Source organism: Pagrus major, chromosome 15, assembly GCF_040436345.1.
Source record: "Pagrus major chromosome 15, Pma_NU_1.0".
Taxonomy (NCBI): Eukaryota; Metazoa; Chordata; class Actinopteri; order Spariformes; family Sparidae; genus Pagrus; species Pagrus major.
The window spans coordinates 3,620,067-3,643,702 of NC_133229.1; the positions used below are offsets into that span (position 1 = coordinate 3,620,067).

The window sequence follows — 23,636 nt, forward strand, 5'->3', positions numbered from 1 at the left end:
TTTCATTACATTCATAACATTCATGTGGAATGCAAACTTAAAAAAAGACGGCAGAAAAAATTATTAAGCAAAATTGATTTAATAAATTGGTCCATGGTAATCTAGTCTTGAACTCAAAATTGTACTGAAAGTTTTGCTATTAAATGGACATGAGGATCAAATTGGATAACTATGAACCTTCATCAACATACGGATCAAATATTAAAGCTTGGTTTAGAAGGCTTAGGATGCTTAATCATTTTAATCAATTTAAACAACCTCACCAGACTCCTCAATGTCGGTGGCAAGTGATTATTTGACGATGTCAGAAAGAAATATTTGGGTTCGTGCAAGCATTTGCGCACACACGAGCATGCATGCATGCATGCATTTTTATGCTTCAGTATCTACATACTGTACTGGCCGTGTTTTGCACATCTGAGCTGTTGCAACATTTACTACTGCCTCATACTGTTGATATGGTTTGTTACTTTGTTGGCAATTTATGTTTTTAAATATTTATCTTATTTACCATTTCATTTTTACCTTGTTCTCAATCTAATTGTAATTCAATCTTTTTGTACTTGTGCAATGACAAAGATACTCCATTTAAGTCAAAATTAATATTTATCGTGGTGCCCTAAGACAAATGGTTTAAGTCGAGCTGAAAAGGGAGGCAAACTAATATTTGCTTCCGTTTCCTGTAAAATGGTCAGGGAGGAAGGGACTTTTATTGTAGCCAATAGTGTTAGCACTGAATGTAAGTTACACCCCCCACCTAAATGTCAATGTAGTCATCTCTGTCTGACCGGATCATCTTGATATCGGATTCCCCGTGGAGCCCAATACAGTTAGCCACTGTACGCGGCTACATTAGCAACAGGTAAAACCATCTGTTCATCAGGAAATTAAATCACTCCACAGCTGGAAGACATTAGAGGGAAACCAGAAGACATTCCCTCCATAAAATATGATCCACTTTCACTCAAATCAGTGAATAAAGCTATGAATTTCTGTTTTTGTACAATAATCCGTGAAATACGCTCCAGCTGCATCTTTCTGACATGAAATTTAAGCTCTGTGCCACTCGCTCATCGCTTAAAGATGAAGATTGATTGATGGGTGGATGATGATATTCTTGGATTAAATTGGTTAGTACAAGCTTACGGAAGTGCATGTGACATTGAGTTTTACAAGAAGAAATCATGACGGATGTGGATATAAAAATACAAAGAAATTGATAATTTTTTTTTGCACATTTCATTAAATAGATGCACAATGTGACCACGGATGTGATAAGGGTTTAAAAGGCTTTTTTTAATTTTTATTTCAGCCTGACTGACCTTCAGTACGATAACAACTGGGGCCTTTGGTGTATGTCATATGCCGCACTCCCCCATTGTTTCCTGTCTGTCTGCTATCCAATAAAAATGCCAAGACAAAATCTTTGTGACAAAATTTATATTTAATTAAGCATTTTATTTTGACTTATAACACAAGTACACTTTTGGGGTTTGGAGAAACTGTATAAACTTTGTGAAACTCAACACAACAACACATTCATAACTATTTGAGTCTACCTGTTAATTCTGTTAACAAATGTTCTACATGATATTTCTTTCTTTGTGGAAAAAAAAACAGAATGTTGTATTTTTGTTTTAGTGATGTAGGTATATATTTGCATATAGAGCGGGAAAGTGAGATCCAATCACAAGAGGTCACTCAAGACACATGTCGAGACTCATTTAATGCCAGGTGTGAATTGACAGGCTTGAAGCTGTCCACTTGTGATGGGATGACTCAGAACGGATGATAATAGATGATAATGTGAGTATATCTATTTACACATATATTTTTAATGTAAATATTTTTCCTCTCCCAAAATGTGACACTACCAAAACAACAATCTATTTTCTATTAAAAGTATTTAATTGACCTATTAAAGAATCTGATTACATCTAAATATTTTTCAAGTGTAATTTATGACAGTCATTGCATTTTAAATCCAAACTTTTGCTGTAAGACATAAAGTTGATTATATTACAAAATTAAGGATTCATTAGTTTTAATATACATTGATTGATGCCTGTGTTCTGACCTAATGTACCAGTGAGGTATATTTGATTCACGCTGCATCTTAGAGATGGCTCTGCCGCAATGTAAATAAAATTAATTCATTCATTGATTTAGCCCAGATGTCTGTGTGGCGTGTAAGGGAAAATGCAGCACTTACTAATGCTTACTGCACACTTGTCAAGTTGCTGCTGTTTTCTGAAGTAGCTCGTGTCTATTGAGGATGTCTGTGCAATCATGTTTTGTCATCAACTATATTGCTCATGTTTTCAAGACTGAAGACGAGTCTCCACTCTCATACACGGAATGGCACAACCTCTCAGCTGGACACACGCACACATACACACACATTGAGAGGTTGGACTCAAATAGGCACATAACTTATCTTTCATCATGCTTGCATAGTTTTGAAGCAAAGGCTAAAATTCACACTCCGGTAATCATAACTTGTTAATCAAAGTAATTAATTGGAATCGTCATTGAATGAAGCCTAAAAAGTAGCTGGCTGGATTTAATTGAGTAGTTTGCTGTTTGGCCAACAGCCGGCACTTGTGGAAAGCACTGATTTTAAAGTTTACTTCCTTATTAGGGTGAAACAAAACTTACCGGTACATACTGTATAACATGCAACACAAATTCATGCTAATAAAATTCGTTAGAGGTTTGCAGCTCAACAGGCTGTCACAACCCTCACTGTCTGTCTAATGATGAGGAAGCTCTGCAAATAGTTTAAATTTATTCTTTTAAAAAGACATTAAGACTCAACCAAAACTCTGCAAAAATTTGGCACAAACCCACCTTTGATCTTAGCATGCCAGGATTCTTATCTGCTTCTGCTGAATGCGAGGGACTCTGGTCTGGCTCAGAATCTTTGCTTGAATTCATTTCCTAAGAAAGCACAGGAAAGACGCAAGTAAGAACACAAAGCAATGCTACAAAAATAGCTTTCTGCAAACTCACTCAATGAGGCATGAAACTCTGATGATGAGGTATGTGTGAAGGCCAACCCAACCACAAGAGATGTATATAGATTTAAAAGTAGTGGAGATTCGTATGAACGTACAGATGCAGCATCCTCCTGGTAGGAGAGGGGGGGGCTGCAGGTGGCGTCTCCCTCATTGTAGCAGGAAGCAAGGCTAGGCTGGGACTGGGAGAAGAAGGCACTGTCCTGAGATGGAGGGGAATCTGGGAGGTTGTCCTTGTCCTCTGGGTTTCTGTCAGTGGAGGACGGACATGGGGCTGATGTTCCCCCAGGAGATATGTGGGTTTTTGTGGAAAAGGAAGAAATGTCCCTCTTGTATTGAAACTGCTGCAGGGCAGCCAGGCCTGTAGTGGAGCTGGGCTTGCTTGATTGTTCATTTGAGGTGGTACTGCCTGACCAGTGAAACAGCCTTAGGCCCTGACTGGCTGATCCAGGAGATGTGGTGCTAGGTGATGGACATGGGCTGGGGGTGTCCACAGACAAAACATCAGGACTATCACTGTCAATGGTCTGAGTGCTGGGAGAGTTGATCTGAGTGGGACTCAAAGCTCTAGGCTCCACATGCCGAGGTAAATCCTCCCACGCAGACTCCTTAGTGCTCAGACTGGCTCCTGATCTACTGAAAAATCTGTGTGGGTATAAACACAACCACATTTATTTATTTAAAGGTTTAATAATCAGGGACAATGCACATTAATAAAAACATTTTAACAAATGTAAACATGCCAGAATTAGCCAAAAGGCTATTTTACATCTGCTGTCCCTGGACTGATGTTAAGAGTCACATCAGTGCAATTTCTTTTGCATCACAAAACATGCATCATTTAGGAAGATCAATTATATTTAGGTGTATTAAAAATTAGTAACAATTTCAGTCAGAGGGGATAATGCTCATTTTTAATTATTTCCTTTAATAGAATTTTTCTGTAGTAATGTAAAAGATTATCAGATATTTTGCAGCAAATCCAAATTTTGTGATATGCGTTTCAAAATGTTATGATGGTGTAAGCAAATTCATCGTTTATTAGGTCATAGAGCACACCCCCTTGCACCAATCAATATGGAGATTTTAGTTAGCAATCACAACCAGACTATGCAAACCAAAAATAGTGAAAGTCAGTGGTGTGGATAATTTTGGTATTTGTGGCGCCACCTATGGGTTGTGCTAGAAATGCTTTAGAAGACCAATTCCCAACCTCATGCATACCAAGTTTCATGGTGATCAGACCAATGGTCCATGAGTTATGGCCATTTTTTTCAAAGCCCCGCCTTTTTCAGGAATATTTTGATTGATAGCAGGCATGTTTTTTGACTGATCTTGCACATTTATAATAGAATTGTGTATCTCTGTCCCACAATGCTGTATACCAAATTTGGTGTTGATTGAGTCATATTTGAAAAGGTATTTTTTATTTTAGTGTTTTTCAGTTAATGCTAATCCTCCAATAGGATTTTGTGTAGAACACCTTCACCTGGATCGTGTGTCAAATTTCAAGTCAACTGGACTTACTGTGTTTCTTTGGCAAATGTTTCCGTACTCAAATTTTGTTTCGTTAATTGTAGTGCTACCATGTGGCAGATTTGGATCACAATATGTCGAGGAGCATTAGCACACCATTTCCAGTTATTGCACATGTCGTGTTTCTAGGTCATTCCAGCTCACGGCAATGTGAGTCATTTTGAGCACAAACAATAGCGTAAAAAGTAGTTAAAAGCTAAAACTGGATAATTTACACTTCTATTATGTGTCATTTACACAATTCAGTTAAGTTCTACTTCATGCTTAAGACAATGCAAGATTCTGCTGTTATTGAGAATGGTGGATGACAATGTGATCAGTATGTGTAGAGTAAGGAGGATTTTAAAATGCAAGGGGCTGCACAGGTAGCACCATATTTAATTGATCAGCTGGAGGCACCAGACTTACAAGCTACCCAGCACAGCTACTGACAGGTCCTAGCTTTCTACATGGAGTTTGACTTTGATTTGATCAATAAATCAATAAAGATGATGACACGTCTCTGTTTGACTGTATTTGAGCAAAATGCTGTATTTAACTGAAGGAGGAGAAGCACTGTGGTGCATCTGTGTGCGTAATGTGATGTGCGGATCGCAGACTGCTGATCAGACAGGACAGGTCATAAGAATTTTAATTCTGATTAACTGGGGATGGAGTGTGGGTGGTGTGATGAGAATGAGGCGCAAATGGTGGACCTGCCAATTCTGGTGTTCTCTCGCCAACAACAATCGAACTGCCTGGTGCTGGGCTGTGAGCACAGGTCCCACTAGAGGATGTCGAGCCCTCATGCCACCCTCATGGAGTCCGTTTCTGACAGTTTGGTCAGAAACATGCACAACAGTAGCCTGCTGGAGGTCATTTTGTAGGGCTCTGGCAGTGCTCCTCCTGTTCCTCCTCACACAAAAGGAGCAGATACCGATCATCTAGTATCTCCTCCACGCTCTTGTGACTGTTCTGGGAGACACAGGAAACATTCTTGCGACCGCACGTACGGATGTGCCATCCTGGAGGTGTTGGGGACTACCTGTGCAACATGATTGGGCAGCAGGTACCGCCTCATGCTACCAGTAGTGACAAGGACACTAGCAGAACACAAAACTAGAGAAGAATCAGTCAGGACGGATAAGGAGAGAGCAGTTGTCTGTGGTCACCACATGCAAAACAATTCCCTTTTTGGAGGGTGTCTTGCTTTTGCCTCTCCATTGCACCTGTTACTTTCATTTGGACCAAAGCAGGTGAAATTGATTCACAATCACTTGTGCTTCCCAAATGATATCCCTGACTTTTAACTGACTTGGTGTTATACTATAATTATTCTTTGGACTCTCAGTATCTGTGCTGGGTAGCTTGTATCCAGGTTGCCTCCAACTGATCAATGAGAAATGATACTACCTGCAGAGGGAGGAGGACTGATTCTTTGTGTACAATAAGGAGGATTTTAAAATGCATGAGGCTGTACAGAGTACTTATCAGTGTAGTCCACCATGCTCAATAACAGAAGAATCTCGCCGTGACTCAACCCAAGCAGGAAGTAGAAAAATTATTTAAATGATGTAAATGAGATAAAAACAGTATAAATTATCACGTTTTAACGTGATATTTTTATAGTCATTACAAATATAAAAATTTAAATGCCTATTTTTATTGTACAATGAATAAATTAATTTGTAAACAAATTTTTTAATTCCTATATTTATTGTACAATTAGTTAAATGCTTTATTACTATTTCCGTGACACTTGTGGTCCTCCATACGTTATAACGTGATAGTGTTTTTTCCCCTTGTGTGGCAGCAATACGCTCGCATATAAACACATTATAATGAGAAAAAGTTAGACTTTTTTAATTCATTAACGTGATCCCGCATGACATTTTGACTGGTGTCTTCATATGTTTCTCAATTAAAACATTGTTTGTAAATACAATTTTAGTAATAATTTTATAACATCCTCATAGCAAAAACTAGTTTGATTGCAGTTTAAACCCGTCTGATTTTTGGTCCACTTGAAAATCTTATTCGTCACTGGGCCAGTGGTCAATTTTCAAACATGTCAGTTTCAGGTGTACAATCCCCAAAGTGTAATTTACCTATTTTATGTGCACTTGTTTCATTCAGCCCAGTAAGAAATCACTTTTACACAGAAATTATATTGTTTATACAAGGGTTTTTTAAACATGGGTATACCCTCTAATAATCAGCTGTCCTTTCACATTGCCAGTGGACAAGATTGCCTGTCTGTATTTTTTATCTTGTATGTCTCTTTTGTCAACACATGCACTGGAATTATAACAGGGAACAGTAGAAAGCATCTCAATACATCCAGAAAACGGTGAAGTTGTTTTAAAAAGTCTTAATCAATAACATTCTGAATTAGACACAATTGGATTTAGTACAATTAGTTTTTTCCAGAGCTGATAACAGAAGTTGCTGAGAGACATCTTGCTTCTTTGTCATCTCTGATGAGACTGCACACTGAATGATGTTCAAGTGCTTCTCGACAGACGGATGGAAAGATATTAACAGCAACCGGCCTTAACTTTGACATGCATCATTGCATCGTGCCTGAGAAGATGCGCGCGCACACACACACACACACACACACACACACACACTCTCCCTCCCTCTCACACCATCTCAGTCTCACATGCTCTCTCGCTCTCACATGTATGCTCACAAATTAAAAGCCCCCTATCATTTCAGTGAAAAAAAAAGAAGGCTTTTGTCATATAACATTTACAAGATTGTGTTGTTGAAAATTCCATTCCATTACTTAATTGGCTAAGATATTAACATATACAAACTCCCACAGTGACTGAAATAGGACAATAACAGTTTTCCATGACAAGAAAATATTGAAAATAATGTGATTATAGATTTTTTTTAAAAGAGACACAAACGTGCATTAAACTTAGTTGGCATGCACACTATGTGACAGGCACCAGGAATTTCTTTTACTTCAAGCCTGTATTTGGGGCTGTTTTTTATTTGTCTGCAGCAACAACGCCATTGGCCATTATCTAGGGAGACTAGGGATGTAACGGTTACCGGTGTCACGGTAAACCACGGTAAAATTCCCGACGGTGAAGGTTACCGTTTAAGTTTTAATTACCATGGTAACCGACGCGGTCGATAACCACGGTGTGGAAAACTCGCGAGATACTTTATCCAAGTCTCCCTACGCAGGCGCAGCGTGCAACGTGCGCTTGTTATGTAGTGAAGAAGACATGGCGGAGGGAGGACGTGATAGTAGCGGCCCTCAAGGCATTTTTCCGCCTTCAAAGAGAACCAAATCTGAAGTCTGGGCGTATTTTGGTTATTATAAGAATGCTCAGGGACAGCTGGTCGAGGATGGCAGCCCTATCTGCAGGAGCTGCAAGAAGAAAGTTGTTGCAAGGGCCGGCAACACATCCAATTTACTTACTCATTTGCGTGACCATCACCCTCAACTGTTCAGCGAATGCAAGGTAAATTAACCTTAAGCTCGGGTGCATGATGTGTGTATGTCGAGTTTTCTCTGTCTAATTTGCTGTTGTCACTAATGTAAACTGACCAGATAGTGGTATAACTGAACGAAGTTGATCCGTGATTTGGCACGTTATCTGAACCGCTTATTAATTGTAGATTTCACTTTTTAAAGTCGACCTAATAATTCCCCTGATATTGATGCAGAGCTGCAGGGAAGAGGATTTGAGACGAACACGTACTGGGTGGACTGAGTTAGTGAATGCAAACTGACTGAGATGACTGACTTTCATCTGAGCTCCGTTCACCAGAGCAGCATCTACCTGTGGCTCAGCAGCCATTTGACCAATCAGATTGACCGAGTCCATTGACAACAGACGAGCAAGCAGACAGAGAAAGACTTCCAATATATAAGTAATATCAGAAATATATAATACTTGTGGATTATTTGTAGAATAGACTATATATAAAGAATAATCTAAAATGGTGAATATAACAAGTGTCTAGATAGAGATAAGAGCCAAAATAGAGCGTTCATAATTAATTTAACAATAATCCTTTTTGTTTTGATCTAAAAGATTATCTAACCTGTTTCTCACAAAAGTGATATGATCTAGATTGTGAGTTTTGTGATCTGTTGGTTGCACCCTTAGTATTAAGTAACAATGACAGTAATAATTAATAATGACATTTTCTATTCATTTTTTTCACAGAGAGGGTCTGCTGGCCAATCAAGTGCTACTGCCAGAATATCTCATTCTACCTCTGTAACGCAGACATTACAGGACGCGTTTCAAAAACAGGCTGCTTATACCCTATGCCTTTTAATATATAATAAATCTATTTAAATATACATCTTGGTGAAATTATTTCAATTTATCAGTGTATCTTCAACATTTTGAAGACATTTTAAAAATACCGCGGTATACCGATAACCGTGATAATTTTGGTCATCATTACCGTGGTGTGAAATTTTCATACCGTTACATCCCTATCTGAGACCCAACTTTTATTTGACTACAGGGTTTTATTTGAGGAAATGGGCTATTCATATTTTATATGGACCGTTTACCTTGAAAGACAACAAAGAGGGCACGTGGATCAAACATCGGGATGGAAGAGGACAGAAGACCACAGATAGCAACAGATGAGGAAAAAGGTTCCAAACACATGACATAACATTTAGATGTTATCTTGATGTTACATTGAGACGTCATTTTCTTAGATTGATTAGTCAATAATAGGCCTAATAGAGCAATGATCACTAGATGAGATTGAATATCTGTGATGTCACCTGCTGCATGTGGCCTGGCCATCCTCCTCAGCCTCCTGGTTCCTCCTCTGTAGCAAAGTAGAGAGGCAGCTGCGTGGCCAGGGCTGCCTGGTCAATGTTGGCTTGTCTGACTGCTGAGCTGGCCTGGATCGCTTCTGACTAGAGGCAGAGTACTGCTGCAGCACGTCCTGGTCTGATATACTGGAATCTATGGAAGACGAAAGACAGGTTTCATAATAGGTTGCTTTTAGTTTAGTTTTTTTGTTCCATTATTTCCATTCTTCAGATCCTGCCAAGTAGGCTTTTTTGTTGCCATAGTGATTCAGTGTCCTCAAAAAGGACCAATGATACCCCTTTCAGATTGCACAAAAAAAAAAATCCACTTAACCCTGTGGCAACTGGATTTTGTCTTTAATGTGAATTGGTACAATCAGCAAATGACTCTGCAGTAGTCACGGGTGTTTATTGGCTCCAGCTACAATTGGCTGTGAAGGAAACACAACACATGGGGGGACTCCCCTTGTCAGACACGATGATATGAAGTGTTGAAATTAAGGATGCTGGCTTCTTAATATTTTTCCATCCATCTCTGTTCAACATTGTTCCGTCCATGCTGAGTTTGAAGGAGACACTAAAACAAAAGATATTTGAAAAGTAACCACTATTACTGAGCCTTACCGCTGCCTCAGTAGTGCATATGTGCAATTCTCATTAGATGAGAAAGAAACAACATGTCTCACTCCTTAGGTACAGTTTTTTGGGGGCTGATGATGGAAGTAGCTTAATTCAAAATGATAATTTATATCAATTAAGACTTTTACATCTTCTGGATGTAGTCTGATGAGGTATATGATCTGCTGCTTTCTACTGTTCCCCGTTTTCGGGAACATTTGTGATGACAAATGTGATGCATAAGAAATTACAAATGAACAAAAAAAAAAAGAAAGAAACGTGTCTCGTGGCAATGGGAAAGGAGTCAATAATGTATTTCTAGTGGGTTTACTTGTGTTTAAAAAAAGTTTAAAAATTTTTTTTTTATTACAGTACCTGAGGATAATTCCATTTCTGTACAAAAGAGGACATAATAAATAAAAACTACTCAGCTGGGTCAGCTCATAATGAACTAAATTTGATACATGCCTGTACCAGTACAAAGTAGAATTGCAGTTCAGTTTTTATCAAGTCTTGCTCATTTTTACATGTTCTCTGACAATGCCTCAAGCTGATAAACTTAAGGAAAGTCTAAAAAGAAAGAAGAAATAATGTTTTAAGGGTTTCATGGCAAATAAACTATACATTGGCGTAAAAAGGTTATCTCTTTCACCTGACAATGCACAGACACATTAAAGGCAGTCTCTAAATCAGAAGAAAACTACCTAGACTTACAGAGAATGGAAAAGAATTTGCTCCCATTTATTACTGTAATTGTTCACGTTTCTTACTTAATAAAATCAGTTTTTATTGGCCAGCACCTCCCTTTCCATTATGCAGGTCCCTTACTGCCCCACATCAAATAAAATGTAGGCCAATTTTATTCACTGAATGTTGATGAATAATCAATTTATAAATATGATCATTATTATGATTATTACTCATGCCATAAATCATATTTATTAAATTAGATTATTTAGTTTATCTTTAGAAAGCATTAAAAAGCATGTCATGAATGCCAAATAACAGATTTGATATAACTGTACAGTTGGAATATCATTATCATTAGTTTCCCAGGGAGGCGTTATTATCCCATTCATTATGTCATACCTGCCCTACTCCACCTCTGATTGTTGTGTTCTCTATGCTTGACTCAAACTGTTATTTCACACAGTAGCTATTGTAATGTCAGTTTTTCAGCAGTTATAAGCTGTAGTCTAGTTTTGTACAGTCTGCAAACAAACAGCCAGCGGTGGAGCTAATGTAATGGACTGTGAGCCCTAGTTTCCCCGGGGAACACACCACCACATCTGGCTGTCACAGCTGCAGTGTCTCTGGGCTCATTAGAGTGGAAAGGTTGGGTGGTGGAATGGCAGCCCGGCTGTCCACTCCACCCAATGAGCCCAGAGACACTGACATCATGGAGCGACCCCAGAGGATGAGTGACCCCCACAGGAGCAGCAGAAGACCAAGAGAGAGGCCGAAGTGGTCCGTGTATTTACCTGCAACACTATAGCTTGTAAACAACCGAAAACCAGAGCTACTGTGTGTGAATCTAAACACTAAACGTTAAGTGAAGCTGCACTGCAGAAAGCTGACAGCTTACCATCTCGTGGTCTCTTCACCTGCAGTTCTCGGCAAGGCAGCCTCAGACTGTCCAGGCTGATGACTCTCTCCTTCCCCCTGGTGGAAAGAGGCCTGTCTAGGAATACAGCATACTGGGGCAGGGCAGCATATGCTGGCTTGAAGTCTCTACTCCAGATACTGGGCCCATTGGAAGCTGGTGAGTCATTCCAGCTATGACTGCGGGGTTGAGAAGGCTGAAAAGACAAAGCTTTTCTAAATTAACTGTGATACTTCATTCTGATAATCAGGAATCCATTCAATGATTGCAATCTAATACCTGAAGAATAGGTTTGTCTGGGCAAAAGTCATCTATCTTCTTCATGGTGTTGATGTCAAGGTTTCCCATGGCCATCTGCAAGCCTTTGTCATCTCCAAGATTACTGGATTCAACATCATGAAGGATTAATGGTCCCAAATTGAAAGGGAGATTTCTGTGTCCTTTTTGATTATACAGTAGGTCTAGGTGATATGTGAATACCGTTAAAATATGAAAATGCTCAATCCATAGAGAAATGCACAGCTTGTTTTCAGAAACCCTATTCAAATGAGCAGTCGAGATTTCTGTATGGTTGTGATGTAATACCTATACATTCATCGCCCCCCCCCCTGCTGGTGAAAACACTGGCAGAGAGGAGTCAAAAATACAGTGAACAGTGCCTGCTATGGTCTGTGAGAGTAGACCGTTTTTTCGGGTAGAGGACCTTAAAGAGATGGGCACTAAAACAGGACATTTAAACAGTAGGTTTGTACATTGCAGCAGCAATGGACAGTGTGAGAAAATGAGTCTTATATCTGGCATTAAATACTATGCAAGTGATGGAGAAGATCATACAATTCCCCATACTTAACCCAACACAGGCAAGGATAACAATAATTATTTCCATTATTTACAAAAGGTGATGTCAGATGTGATTCACAATAGGAGGATACAGCCCAGCATAGCTGAGGGTGGCTGGGTCAATGTCCTCTGGGTATTGGTTGAGGGGTACAGTCTTCCTCCTGACAGGATCAAACACCAGCTGGTATAGAAAGGTGTTATTGGCTTTGATGAATCCCTCGATGTACTCTTCTTGGACAACTAGATTCATCTTTAGGTACTGGCCCATCTTTCTGATCACCTGACAGGGTAACAAGAGCTTTCAATAAAAAGTCTGTCACTGGGTCACTACTACAAGGTTTTACAAACAACCATTTTTATGCTTGTGATGGAATTAGTGTTATCAAGTGCCAACTGATCTACTGACCCACTTTCTGTATACATTTGTGAACATTTTATCAAAACATATCAACTGTGTGGAAAACTTTTACCATAATTCATAATTGTGTTTTATGTTAAATGCTAACCCACAGTATACACCAGAGGTGTGAAAAATTCTCGATTATAAGATGCATTGCGATGCGGATGTGGAAGATTCTGCATCTATGCAGAGACAGAGCATAATTGAGAGTTCTTCAGCTTATGCTGATTGTTGATTGTCCGGCCTCAGCAGTTACGTCGTGATGTTGCTCCCATGCTTTGAACTGTGGGTGGACATTAGGCTAATGTTACTTATGTAGGAGGTATTTCAGAGAGAGGCAGAGCTCATCTGCGAGTGATAAAAAAAATAAAAAAAACTTGCCGAGTTTTTTTTTAATCAAAGCACTATTTTGTAGACTACTATAGTCTGATATTGGAAGGACTTTCTGAATAAAAGGGGAATTTAAATGATGAAAAAGTAGCCGTGTGCAGGAATATAGATCATTGAGGAGGCCATACACTGAGATGCATCGTGAATTGTTTTGCATTCAAATCGTTGACAGCTAAATCGAATCGAATCATGAGGCCAGTAAAGATTCACACCTCTAACATACACTGCTCAAAAAAATTAAGGGAACACTTTAATCACATCAGATCTTGATGAATGAATTATTCAAGTTGAAAATCTTTACTGATGTACACTGTATAACTTGTTGAGAACAGACGTGACAAGTCACAGGCTGATCCAACTGTGTGAATTTTATCACAGCAACTCATAATGTGACTCAGTAGTGTGTATGGCCCCCATGTGCCTGTATGCACTCCCGACAACATCTGGGCATGCTCCTGACCATCGACAGATGGTGTCCTGGGGGATCTCCTTCCAGACCTGGATCAGGGCAGCAGTGGGCTCCTGGACAGTCTGTGGCGGTACATGGCGGCATCGGATGCACCAATACGTAACGTCCCATAGGTGCTCAATTGGATTTAGGTCACGGGAACGAGACCAGAAGCAGTTTGGTGAATTTTCCCACCAGAAAGTTCAAACAAAGTTTGCATTTTTGTTACAATTGATAGTTAGTTTTGGCTTCATGCTGCAATTATTTGAGCACAATAAAGAACTATACATGAAATACCTAGATTCTGTCCTCATCATCACATACAAAAGCTGCATCTCCATATAGCCTACTTGGTTTGTAGATGACTATGTTTCTGATGTTAACATGTTGTCAATTCAATTCATGTCTTATCCTCTCAGAAAATAATTGCTAAATGTCAGAGTTTGTTTTTTTTCCCCAACTCACTCTTCATTAGCTCAGCTGACCAAATGTCAAATAAGCTGAAGAGTAACCACCAATTTTAACATTAAAGCATGTTTACAGGTCTTGGGAAGTACTACTATTGCCACTACATAAACCATAATGGAATTTAGCCACCGAGTGCCATCACTGGACGCAACTGCAACTTCCTCTGCAGTAGTAGCAGTACTTCTATAAACACACTGTAAAGTGTATAATTGGTCGAGTTACCCTTTAAATATATGTGCTCTCTCCTCCCACTTCGACGATAGCCTGCCAGAGCTTCCTGTCATTGGTCCTAAAGTCCGAACCATCAGAGAAAATGTTTTTACACTAGAACAAACCAAACCATGGTTTGGACCAAACAAGGTAGGTGCGAAAGGGAACTAAGTTGCCATGTTGGTCTATCCTTCTTTAAAGTGAGGCATCTTTGGAATCCCAACATCACTTTCTCATCATCTGGTCTCACCTTTAGTATATCAGGGTCTTTTGCCAGCCGTAAGACCTTGCAGGCCTTGCCCAGGCCAATGCCATGCAGGGAGGGCAGATAATCACAGCCAGAAAGGATGCACATGTAGCGAAACCTCTCCTCTGATAAAACATTACCCAGGGAACGACAGCGGCCCAGGTTAGTTTGGTCTATCTCCAAGCCGTTTCCCTGCTTGTCCATTTTGAGGATCACCTGCAAAATTGTGAAATACAATTGATTATGAAGTTGGTGGCAATATCTGAGCAGTGGTTCATGTGGCTTTTTCTTAAATGCTATGGTTTTGCTCTAAATATGATGAACACTGAAGCATGCAATTATGTTGAACAAGTGCTGTTCAATATAGTCTATTGTTTCTCTCCATCAGGTTGGCCAACTTCCTTGTTGTTCTTAGCATAGTGCACAAAGTCCGCAACAGGGCCATCTCCAAGAATGCAAAATGTTATCTGGTTTGAATGATGACGACTTAAAACTTAATCCACCCCCCTGGGTCTAGTATGCGATACCTTTTTGCAGCCAAAAGCCAGCAGGTCAGAGTCTTCGGTGATGACAGCGTGGGCCAAACCAGATTTAGTGAGGTAAGCTAACTGAGCGTCAGCTTCATATGGAGCCACAATGCAATCCACCCCTCTTGTTCTTGCAGCCTGGTTTAAAAAAACAGGACAAAAAAATTCAACATAATTTCCCCAACATGCAATATTGCTGGATATAGCCACAGAGAATGAAGCAAACACGACAGCAACATATGCATTACTCTGGGTATAATTATGCAGCTAAAAGAAAAACGTAGAGATTCAATTGACAAAATGCATGTCAACTTGAGGTTTTCTAATCCAGTGTTTCCCCTATATGCATCTAACAGTGGCGCACCTCGCTGCTGAAATATGACCGCTGTCTGTTGGATTTTTATTTACTTTTTTTTTTTTTTTTTTTTTAACTGGAGGATAAGAGAGGAGAGAGCTGTGTTTTATCTGCAACGGTAGGCCTTATTTTGCGCTATGGATGCTTCGTATCTAGGTCAATTAGCACACCTGCGATTATAGTATTCTGTTTTATAACTAACGTTCTATTATTTTTCCGATGTCACACACTTGTCAGTAAAGCTTGGAAACAGAGTACTCTGTCTTATACCTTTGGAAAATAAAGTTGTATTTTTTCTCACTACTAATGCCTCATATCCAGACCAATTCACACATATGAATAAAGCATAATAAGCACATAAATGTGGAACTTAACGCTTACCTGATTATGTCAGCACGACAATTAACACAAAAGCTTTGGGTAGATGTGAACACTGCTGTGAAATAAACAATTTGGAAGATCTATGTTGATACAAAGACGGTAGGTATTCTACCTTCACCAATTGTTTTCTCCATTCTGGAGGCAGGCCTGACTGTGCACGAGGGGTGCCGTGACAAGAGACAGCTGTCGATTAAAAACAATTGACAGATTCCCTCAGAAATATTAATGATTATTCATAAAATATCGTCATAAATGTATGTTATTTAAACACACATTAATGACACCAATTCAAGTATAGTCAGTACTGTTTGATAATACAAAACTGTGGTGATTCAAGTCACTTGCAGAAAAAGGATAGTTAAGAATAAATCATTGGAAGAATATATGGTATGAAAGCTAGTTAGCCACACCCAGAGGATATAAATGGTCACCCTGTGGGTGATAGAGGTCACACATAAAATAATATTGTTTGTAAAATCACATAGGCATAAGTCCTCAGGGAGCCAGGGGGGCGCAGTAGGGTGTTCATTAGCAGGGTTACATCACTACTTTTGGAATCCAACTCAGGAATTCAAGCAGTTGTCCCCTCCAAAGTTGATATTAGATTTTTTCCCCTGTGCTGGCTTGAATTTTCAGATGAGTTAAAAAGACTGGCTCATTACACCTGATGTACTTTACGGCACACATACATTTGTGTGTGTGTGTGCATGCTTCACCTTAATAAGGTTATGAGCCATGGCTGGGGTGATATTAACACAGCGGGTAAAACAGTCTCTGGCCTCAGACACTTTGCCTTCACGTAGTAGCTGTCGGCCTTTCTGAAGGTTGGCTTCTCTGCGTCTGAGAAGTGCATGAAAGAAAAAGAATGAATAATGAAACACTCTTATGGCAGGTAAATTGGTATCTAATTGCAATTTTGAATCAAAAGGAGAATTTAAACTGAAGGCTATGTTTCTGGACCATGGTTTATAAAAGACAACTGTCTTTCAGGGATGCAACAGTACACAGAAGTCAGCGTTTGGTTCAAACCTCCGTACAGGGGTCATGGTTTGGTACAATTTTTGGTGAAACAGGAAAAGCGACAAAAAATAACTATTGTATATGGCTAGGTTTCTTTGAATGAATTTTCAACTGACAGTAGTGCAATTAGTTTGTTCCACCTAGTTAAGACATTAGAAATGTTCAAATGTAGTTTAAGATCAAAGAAATTGCCTCTAAAAGAGAACAAAAGCAAGCAAAAAAATAATTGCAGGTTATGAATTGGAAAGCAATGGCTATATATAGATAGATAGATAGATAGATAGATAGATAGATAGATAGATAGATATAGATATATAGACACACACACACACACACACACTTATTAAAGTTTGATGAATAACTTATATTCAGAGTTTAGAAAACAAAAGCCATTACGATAAAAGGCAAACTATCCTCAGCCCTTTCATAATTGGTCAAGTGAGATGATTTAAAACGAATCTTTATTTTGTTTGAGATATTCCAACTATTGAGATGTGAACATGATGTGACATGAATCGCAAAAGCAACTGATGGAAATCTTCTTTTTCTTGAGACAAAAACCTCCCAGTTAGATTGGAGTGGTCATTTGGCAACTTCTCGATTATAAGATGTATCGCAATGTGGACATGGACGATTCTGCATCAATGCAGAGACGGAGCAAAATCGGGAGGTTGCAGCTCTCATGCTTTAAACTGCGGGCAGGCATTAAGCTAACATTACTTATGTTAGGAGATATGTTGAAAGGAGGCAGATAGCAGCAGCAAGTGATGAAAAAAAATGCACCCAGTATTGTGAAAGCGGACATCTCTGAGAACATGATGGATTTTAATAGCTTGCTGGGAAGCACGAACTGGATGAGACACACACTGTATAACTTCTGTCTCAAAAGGGTGTGTGCAGCAGAACCATGTTTGTGCTGTTTGTCACATTCAGGAAGTGACCTTTCTTGGAGCTGAATAAAAATAATATTTTTGTAGATTACAACACACATGTAATGTACTGCAGATGGATTTATGTTTTGTCTTTGGAATGTTTATGTACTGAGGTGGGTCACACAGATAATGGTATTGAAATGATGCAGTTTTCATATTGTAGACTGCTGTAGTCTAATTATTGAAAGGTCTTTGTAATTATAAAGGGAATTTAACTGCCTGTATTAAATGAGAAAAAAGTAGCCATGTCCACTAAAATAGAAAATTGAGGGTGCCATACATCGAGATGCATCAAGAAGTGTTGTGCATTCCAATCATTGACAAGTGAATTGTAATCAAATAGGATTGGGAGGCCAGTGAAGACTCACACCTCTATCTGGTAGCAAGTGTAAGTATACTGGAAGGTGATGGATTGTTTTAACAGAACCTGGCGAGGAAGAAAGACAGCTCACACCTTTACTGTGTGTTCATGTGTTTCATGAAATGTGCAAACATTTATCAGGCTCTGTGATCAATCCTTTGGTTATTACTTTGACATGTGTATAGCGTTTCAGGTTGCGACAGTGACAGCTGATTGAGGTGCAGTTTGATGCCATTTGGATAGAAAATGTCTTAAGAACAAACTCCTTCAAATTTATAAAAGAAAATTCACAAATTACACAGCCTTCCAATGTAACCTTATGGAATCTTATCTTAATTAGATTTTTGTAATCCCTAAGTATTCTAGGACTTGTGAGATCATATCATAGGCTGTCCAGGATGTACTATGTGATCTTATGTGAGATATGCATCTATACACTCATACACAATCAAGGTAAATACTCACTCTCTGCGAATCTTTTCCACTGCTTGTTTTGAAGGCAGATTGCGTCCATCAAACACCAGAATTGGTTTGACTCTTAAGGTCAACAGCATGTCCACAAATTTCATGCAGTACCGTACATACCTAGGATCGGACAAATTAAAATGCCAATATTAGTTCTGGACATTTAACCCTCATTACAAAATTATAAGTAGGGGAACACATATGGAAATTGTATTTTGGCTAATACTGATACCTTAAAATAACAATGTGGTCAATAACTGATAACAATATTTTTAATTCTTTGTTTTTGTTCTTATTTATGCTGCCTTTCCTGTCAAGCAAACAAAGACATTCTCTTTATAATAGAACAACTGAACTGTTTAAGTCACTCGGCCCTTGTTACACAAGTTGCTGTGATGCCCTACTTGCTTTTCTGGTCCAATTTCCTCACAGTCCCCTGGTCCGAGGGGACTGTGCCCTTTTCATTCATACCCTCATGCTCTGTGGGTGATCTGCCCTCTCACTCTCTTTAACATGCATCTCATCTCCAGCAGCAGGCCTATCAATCTGTTGCATGTAAAGTGCTGCTGTGCACATTGTTTAACATCCACATCAAAGTAGCGGTCGTTACTGGGATCCAGTGAGGTGATGGTTCAGAAAATGGGATCAGACTCCATTAGAGCAAAGCATTTATTTACAGCTTCTAATAACATGACCTTTGTTGTTCTGCTTATTTTAACACCATGGTCTGTGTCAGCTTCCACTTAAATGACATCTCAAGACTCTCACCGAGGAGATCACGTCAGCAAAGGTCACTGGAATATCTTGCCAATTGAGAATCGATGATCTTTCTCCGAAGAATGCAATACTCCCACACGGCCGACATCTTCTTTTACTTTTGTTTGTTTGTTTGTTGCTCAACATCTGTGTTGCCAGAGTCATGGACTAAGTAATGCAAGTAAATGACTGTGGTCCGGGAAGGCAGGGTTGGACAGGGTGTGTACCCAGTGCAAAATGAATGAGATGCAACAGATTAAAATCAGACACTGACATGAGTGAATGCCACCTTATTTGCTGATAGGCAAATAAGTCAACCACCACCATATCAGCCGATACCAATGTTAGGCTCATAAATCTGTGCATCCCTATTACAAAGTACATATTAACATATTTCTGAACACATTTTCTTTATCATTCTGCAAGAATAATAAACATACTTACTGATCTGTTGGTTCTCCTTTAGCGAGCTTCTCAGCACATGAAAATGCTCCTTTATGCAGCCAACAATATGTGTCCACGGCCACGGTCTGGCCTTTGTATTTTTTCACATTGATGGGCTCTGCTGCATCTTTGATGAACTGCAGCAATCCAGAGATTCCCATTTTCAGCTGCCGAGTTGAACCACACTGATTCTGAAACTGAAAGAAACAGGAAATTAGTGACAAAAACAACTTGGGCAGGAAATGTATATCCACCACCCAGAAAGCTGATTGCTAAGAATATATAACCTTATACCCATTCCTCAGACTATCTAACTGCCTTATTTAAAAAAGATAAGAAAAAAGTTGCATCAAGAACTGCAAATCTTAACCGATTTAATATTTAATTAAGTTAAATGTGAATACATGCCACAAGTGGAAAAACGATGAAGATTTGAATACAGCTGCATCAAGAAACATCATGTCCACATATGCTATGATTGTGAGCATTTTACTGATGGGTTTATATTGTGACTGATGGAGTCTGAAAACAGCCGGATGATGGCAAGGTGCTTAACAACTGAGCCTTTGCTGTCTGGCTTATCAGTTGCGGGCCTCTCTGCCAGGTAGACAAAAGCGGTTTTATCTTATAGTTTTCTCTCTTTTTTTTGATATATTTTGATAAGTTTATGTCTTTTTTGTAACTGATACAGTGGAGAGATGGTCACAATAACGTCTAGGCCCCTGATGGCTTTCTCTTAACTGATTGTAGCTGTAGCTTTTCAAATTTTCATCACATTTTATCTTGAAGGGCTTGGATTATGTTGATGTTTTGCCTTCTGCTAAAGTTGAAAGGTGCACTATGTAGTTTTGGAGAAGAAATTCAAACTCAGAATTTTAACTATAACAGTATTAATGAGGTAAAAATACAAACTCAGAAATAATTATTTTTTTTCTCCATAAGTGAATAAACAAGCTGTTGTCAGAGGAAAATAAGGCCCCAGAACACTGTTTGAAGCTAGAAAGGTGGCAGGGTCCGGCACATATAAACAAAGTAAAACAGTATAAATTGTGTTGTTCTTTAAGGCCAGCTCATACTAGAAACTCTTCATTTGCGTAGCCTACGTGTATATATGTGTTTTTGCATGAACCAAAATGTCTCCTTTTAACAAGTCCTTTGAAGTCGAAGTTGTAACAGCTGCTATCTCTCTGCGCAATGAGTGCGTTTTGTATAACAAGCGGATTCAATGTTTAGATCACTGCTTGATCTTTTGTTTCTGTTTAATGTCAATGACTGTTTAGAAGTACGGTAAAAAATGTGAGAGTTGCTCCTAAATGGAGATTGAGTTTTGTCAGACTTTGCAGTGAATTACAGAAAGAAATCTAGGTTTAATTCAGGTTTAACGTTTGAAACGTTTGTTAGTTATGACTGTCGGTTATTCCTGCCAGCATAGAAGAGAAGGGGAAAGCTAGCTAACACAAAATACAATTTCATGTTGAGTTATTTAGCTAGGTCAGTTAACAAACCAGAATTTAACACGCAACCTAATATATGCTACAGTAATTCACGGAGAGTACGTTAAGAGTGTTAAACGTGTTACATTAACGTTTACTCTGAGTGCAATGCACAATATCCCGTTCTAATAAAAAACGCTAGCAGGCTAGTTGAGACAGAATTTGAAGGTATCTTTTAACATACGAGGAAAGTTAACGCTTACATAGAAACTGGACCAAGTCGAAAGTTTCTTCGCTCACAACGGTGGCTACAACCGATGTCCGTGTAGATGAAACACACTGACAGAGACAACACGCAAAAGACAAAGCGTGTTAAAGTCAATTAATGCCAAATTAAAACTTACTTTGTCCCTGTTGCCTTTATCCACACATGCAGGCAGTTCGGCGGGCCAGAAGCTGGAGGGAGTTTAGTTTAGTTTTAGCGGCAAAAGAAGTGATTCAGTATGAGCTGCTGCTATTTGTCAGATGGACGGAAGGGGCGGGGTTAACGAAATGACAGACAAGTCACGGCCCTTCCGTTAAACCACCACGGGACCGTGCGCTTGACTTACACTGAACAAAAATATAAACGCAACACTTTTGTTTTTGCTCCCATTTTTCATGAGCTGAACTCAAAGATCTAAAACTTTTTCTATATACACAAAAGAACCATTTCTGTCAAATATTGTTCACAAACCTGTCTAAATCTGTGTTAGTGAGCACTTCTCCTTTGCCGAGATAATCCATCCCACCTCACAGGTGTGCCTTAGGCTGGCCACAATAAAAGGCCACTCTGAAATGTGCAGTGTTGCTTTATTGGAGACGGCTTATGGTAGAGAAATGAACATTCAATTCACGGGCAACAGCTCTGGTGGACATTCCTGCAGTCAGCATGCCAATTGCACGCTCCCTCAAAACTTGGGACATCTGTGGCATTGTGCTGTGTGATAAAACTGAACATTTTAGAGTGGCCTTTTATTGTCTCTGGATACGACACGTATACGATACATATACGACAGCGTGTTCCAGTTCCTGCCAATATCCAGCAACTTCGCACAGCCATTGAAGAGGAGTGGACCAACATCCCACAGGCAACAATCAACAACCTGATCAACTCTATGCGAAGGAGATGTGAGGCAAATGGTGGTCACACCAGATACTGACTGGTTTTCTGACCTCCCCAGACCCCCCCAATAAAGCAAAACTGCACATTTCAGAGTGGCCTTTTATTGTGGCCAGCCTAAGGCACACCTGTGCAATATTCATGCTGTCTAATCAGCATCTTGATATGCCACACCTGTGAGGTGGGATGGATTATCTCTGCATTATCTAAGTGCTCACTAACACAGATTTAGACAGATTTGTGAACAATATTTGGGAGAAATGGATCTTTTGTGTATATAGAAAATGTTTTAGATCTTTGAGTTCAGCTCATGAAAAATGGGAGCAAAAACAAAAGTGTTGCGTTTATATTTTTGTTCAGTGTATTTCGGAAAAAAAATGTACGGTAGTGAATAGAGACAGACATTTTGATCCCATTTGCATTGTGCCATGAATCACACACATGATGTTTGTCTATTCAAAAGAACATTTTTGAACTTGAGAAAGTCGCAGTTTGTCACAAAACCTTATATACTCTTCAAAGTCTTTGTAAAAGACAGTAAAATGAGGCTTTTTGGCTGGTAAACTGAAACTGAATTTGGCCAGGATAGTCAATAGATTTATGACAAAAAGGCTTTTCTTTGAATTTTTCATATAGTTAAAGAATCCAAATTAGATAATGCAAAATCGTTGCACAAGGTGTCAATATTAAAACCGGAAACATCTTTCCATATTTTAGTATCGTATGCTAGTTCTAGCAATGCCACAAAAGATGGGGCATAGTTTCAGGTTGAGTTGTGCAAAAAATACAGTTCTTATCAATATTATCCTTACATTTCTTGAGGAAAGAAAGAGAATCTTTAAAATAAAAAAAGACTTACGTCATAATAACCTAAGTCAACTGAAACCAGGAGCTATAACTGAAAATGCAACTGCTGTACACCCCAATGTGCACAAGGGTGTGAGTGACTGCTCAATGCTGCCTGCTGCTTTAATTTATTTTATAATTGCAAGCCAATATAAAGGGAAGTCCTCCAATTTGATTTTAAAAAATCATAAAACTAATGAGGTATAGGACTGTGAATATATGTCATTATAAAGACTACATAGCCAACAGTGTTGTTAGTGACATCATCTCGTTGAACGCTCACCAAAACCCAAATAACATTGTAGAGCTGCTCCTGTATATTAGCAGCTCACAGCTGCAGTTGTCAATTTGACCAGATTTATTGCGATTTTCCCCTTATTGATACTTT

At 39.1% G+C, this 23,636-nt stretch overlaps 1 protein-coding gene across 2 annotated transcripts in view; it reads right to left on the reverse strand.

Annotated features, from left to right (window-relative positions):
- Positions 1-21,705, reverse strand: part of exo1 (exonuclease 1) — a 29,320-nt gene extending 7,615 nt beyond the window's left edge. The window contains exons 1-12 of one of the 2 annotated variants that reach the window (XM_073482081.1): positions 21,645-21,705; positions 19,808-20,004; positions 18,608-18,727; positions 16,546-16,669; positions 15,094-15,231; positions 14,570-14,782; positions 12,496-12,683; positions 11,843-11,945; positions 11,546-11,759; positions 9,310-9,496; positions 3,116-3,662; positions 2,851-2,940 (exon numbers count right to left, since the gene is read on the reverse strand). In XM_073482081.1, coding sequence (XP_073338182.1) covers positions 2,851-2,940; positions 3,116-3,662; positions 9,310-9,496; positions 11,546-11,759; positions 11,843-11,945; positions 12,496-12,683; positions 14,570-14,782; positions 15,094-15,231; positions 16,546-16,669; positions 18,608-18,727; positions 19,808-19,968 — 2,085 coding nt within the window. In that variant the 5' untranslated portion in view covers positions 19,969-20,004; positions 21,645-21,705. Of the gene's footprint in view, positions 1-2,850; positions 2,941-3,115; positions 3,663-9,309; positions 9,497-11,545; positions 11,760-11,842; positions 11,946-12,495; positions 12,684-14,569; positions 14,783-15,093; positions 15,232-16,545; positions 16,670-18,607; positions 18,728-19,807; positions 20,005-21,503; positions 21,586-21,644 lie in introns of those variants that run through there. The other variant, XM_073482082.1, reaches the window with a different exon arrangement.
- Between the last annotated feature and the right edge of the window lie 1,931 nt (positions 21,706-23,636).